This window comes from Filicampus tigris, chromosome 22 (assembly GCF_054856515.1).
Source record: "Filicampus tigris isolate MCC_2025a chromosome 22, RoL_Ftig_1.0, whole genome shotgun sequence".
Lineage (NCBI taxonomy): Eukaryota > Metazoa > Chordata > Actinopteri > Syngnathiformes > Syngnathidae > Filicampus > Filicampus tigris.
This window is the reverse complement of record NC_141238.1, coordinates 9768187-9770686: the sequence shown is the minus strand read 5'-3', so window position 1 is coordinate 9770686 and position 2500 is coordinate 9768187. Positions and strand designations below refer to the sequence as shown.

The 2500-nt window shown below is 45.6% G+C and overlaps 1 protein-coding gene across 1 annotated transcript in view; it reads left to right on the top strand.

The window, feature by feature from the left end:
- The window catches only part of LOC147126942 (uncharacterized), a 15010-nt gene that overhangs the window by 10779 nt on the left and 1731 nt on the right, over positions 1-2500 (top strand). The window contains exon 2 of the mRNA XM_086022100.1: positions 2138-2500. This exon is cut by the window's right edge and continues 1731 nt beyond it. Coding sequence (XP_085878226.1) covers positions 2138-2500 — 363 coding nt within the window. The remainder of the gene's footprint in view (positions 1-2137) is intronic.

Sequence of the window (2500 nt, the reverse complement as noted above, 5' to 3'; positions counted from 1 at the left end):
CGGACAGAGTCACGTGACCGGGTCCTGCCCGCTGATTCGGCGAATGATTATCACTTCCTCCTCCTCTGCTGTCAATGCACACGGGCTTTCAGCATTTCCTCATACTTTGTGGCCGTCGACTGACTCGAGTCGTTATGCTTTTAGAGGCAGTATTAATACTCGATAATGCAAAATTACACATCGTGAAAGCAAGATTGACGATGATATAGATGACGATGTATATCGCCCACTTCTACTGCACGATATTTTTTATTTGATTTTTTAATTGCTTGCTTTTAATGTAATTATTCTATGTGATTTTGATTTCTGTAATTCTTAATGTTTTATTTCTTTCTGTAATGCTTTTGAAGTCTTATGTAAAGCACCTTGAATTCTCTTGTGCATGAAATGTGCAATACAAATAAACTTGCCTTGCCTTATATTGCGTTAAGACGCAATCTTAAAGAGACACTTGGATGAGTTTATCATTGGTACTTATATAGAAGGTTTGCATGTAAAAATGACATCATTACTAAAATGCACCCCCCAAAAGACTGTAGTGATTTAAGGGATTCTTTTGTGATTAGATTTACGACAAATTGGCCCGTCCCCTTTTGGAGCTAATATTGCTCACTATGGAAGTTCTGTTGTCTAAAACAACGACCGATCGCCACCAAAATGCAAATGCCAGAGCTGGGCATTTGACCCTTTTTTACCCATCCGGCCGCGACCCGCCACCCTTGACCTTGGGTACCCTTCCGGCCGCGACCCCCCGGCCATATTCATAAACATTGTCGGCCCCCGTCCCGTTCCGCCACCCGACCCAAAAAAAAAAAGCGTCCGTGATTGACGTCGTCACGGGAGAGATGCTAACGGCAGAGGCTTTTTGAAAGATCATTAGCTGACTAATTTACAATTTGAACCCGCTGTGGACACGCTTCAAATGCGCCAGTAGTACTTACCCAACTGCTTGTGCTTACTTGCATTGCGAGCCCCGGGGTTGGATTTGTCGTATTGTATAATTATTTGGGTCCAACGGACGGCCAGAAGTCGCAGTCAACAAGTTACTTATTTATTTTGCACACTTCCCCTCCTTCACCTTCAAAATAAAAGCATGACAGCAAATAACTATACACAGCAAGTTTGCTATGGCGTATTTAAGTAGGAAACGCCAAAAAAAGTGCATGAACTCCACCTTGATATGCCAGCGTCATGCTTGAGTGCTGCACGCGCAGCTCGACATTTCTAAAGGACTCAAGTTGTTTTGAAACAAGTCGGGGGGCTTCAAAAAGACAGCGACAACAATGCATATCGTGCGTTCTACAACCATAAAGGGACTGAGATGACTAGACGATGCATTTAATTTCATTGCGAAAACGGTCTGGAAGGTGGCGGCTAAGAGGGAACGTGGATAGGTAAATTCTTTACACAAACACACGCCGCTGCCAAACAAGTTTTGCTTTGCAGCAGCTTTGCAACGAGCTGCATTCTCTTCTCCGTGTGAGAAACTGTATGTCATTGCAACATAATGGACTGATCAGAGCAGCAACAAATCCTGATGTATGCGTGGCATGTGTTACAGACCTGTCGCCAACAGCACAATGCGTCGGTCATGTGAATCAATGCGGCAGTTGTTTGTGTAAGAAGAGGCGTGACACAGCAACGTGCGTTTTGTATTTCCTCATTGTCACATCACGTAACCCGCGCCTCCCACCTGCAACTGGGGAATACCATTACAAGAGGGGGCGGGGGGGCAATGCCACAATCCCTATAACAGCAGTTGTCGCTCGCGCCGACGCGGGAGTAGAAAGAAGCCTAAAAAGAAGCCTTTCACCGAGTAGGCTGAGATGAAATTCGGCCGGGTCACACGCATGAGGGCAGATTAGTGGGCCAGACTAAAATGCACTTTCGGACATGCGTAGTCCAGCCATTTAAAAAAATTTGTCAGCCTCCCCTGCCCCAAAAATGGGCATCCGGCGGCCCGACCAGTCCGACCCAGGGACGGACTGCGCTCTGCAAATAACACTGGTTAGGCTCCCCCCCAAAAATGCATCAGGAAGTGAATTTGCTAATGCCAAACAGTATTCATCTGGCTCTCCTAATAACCTTCATTATAAATATGAACTATAATGCCATGTGCGTTTGTCTTGTCTTGCAGATATCAGTGAAGCTATTCTTCCTTACATTAAAGGGGACAAAGAGGTCCCCCACTTTAAAGACGAAGAGAAGCAACAGTCTCCCTCTGTAATAAAAAAGGAGGTACCAGAGCTGCCTTGCATCAAAGAGGAGGGAGAAGAGCTCCCATATATCAAAGAGCAAGAGGAGGTTATCTGCAAGTTTCCATCAGCTGGTGTTGTTTTGAAGAGTAAAGATGAAAGTCAAAGTGAGGGTAGCAGAGGGGCGGAGCTTCCAAGCGGCAGCTTGTGTCAACAAATCTCAACAGAGAGTGATGGAGACCAATGTGAAGGATCACAAGCAGGTGGCCTCCTACCTCCATTATCAAATAGTGACGACGTGTCAT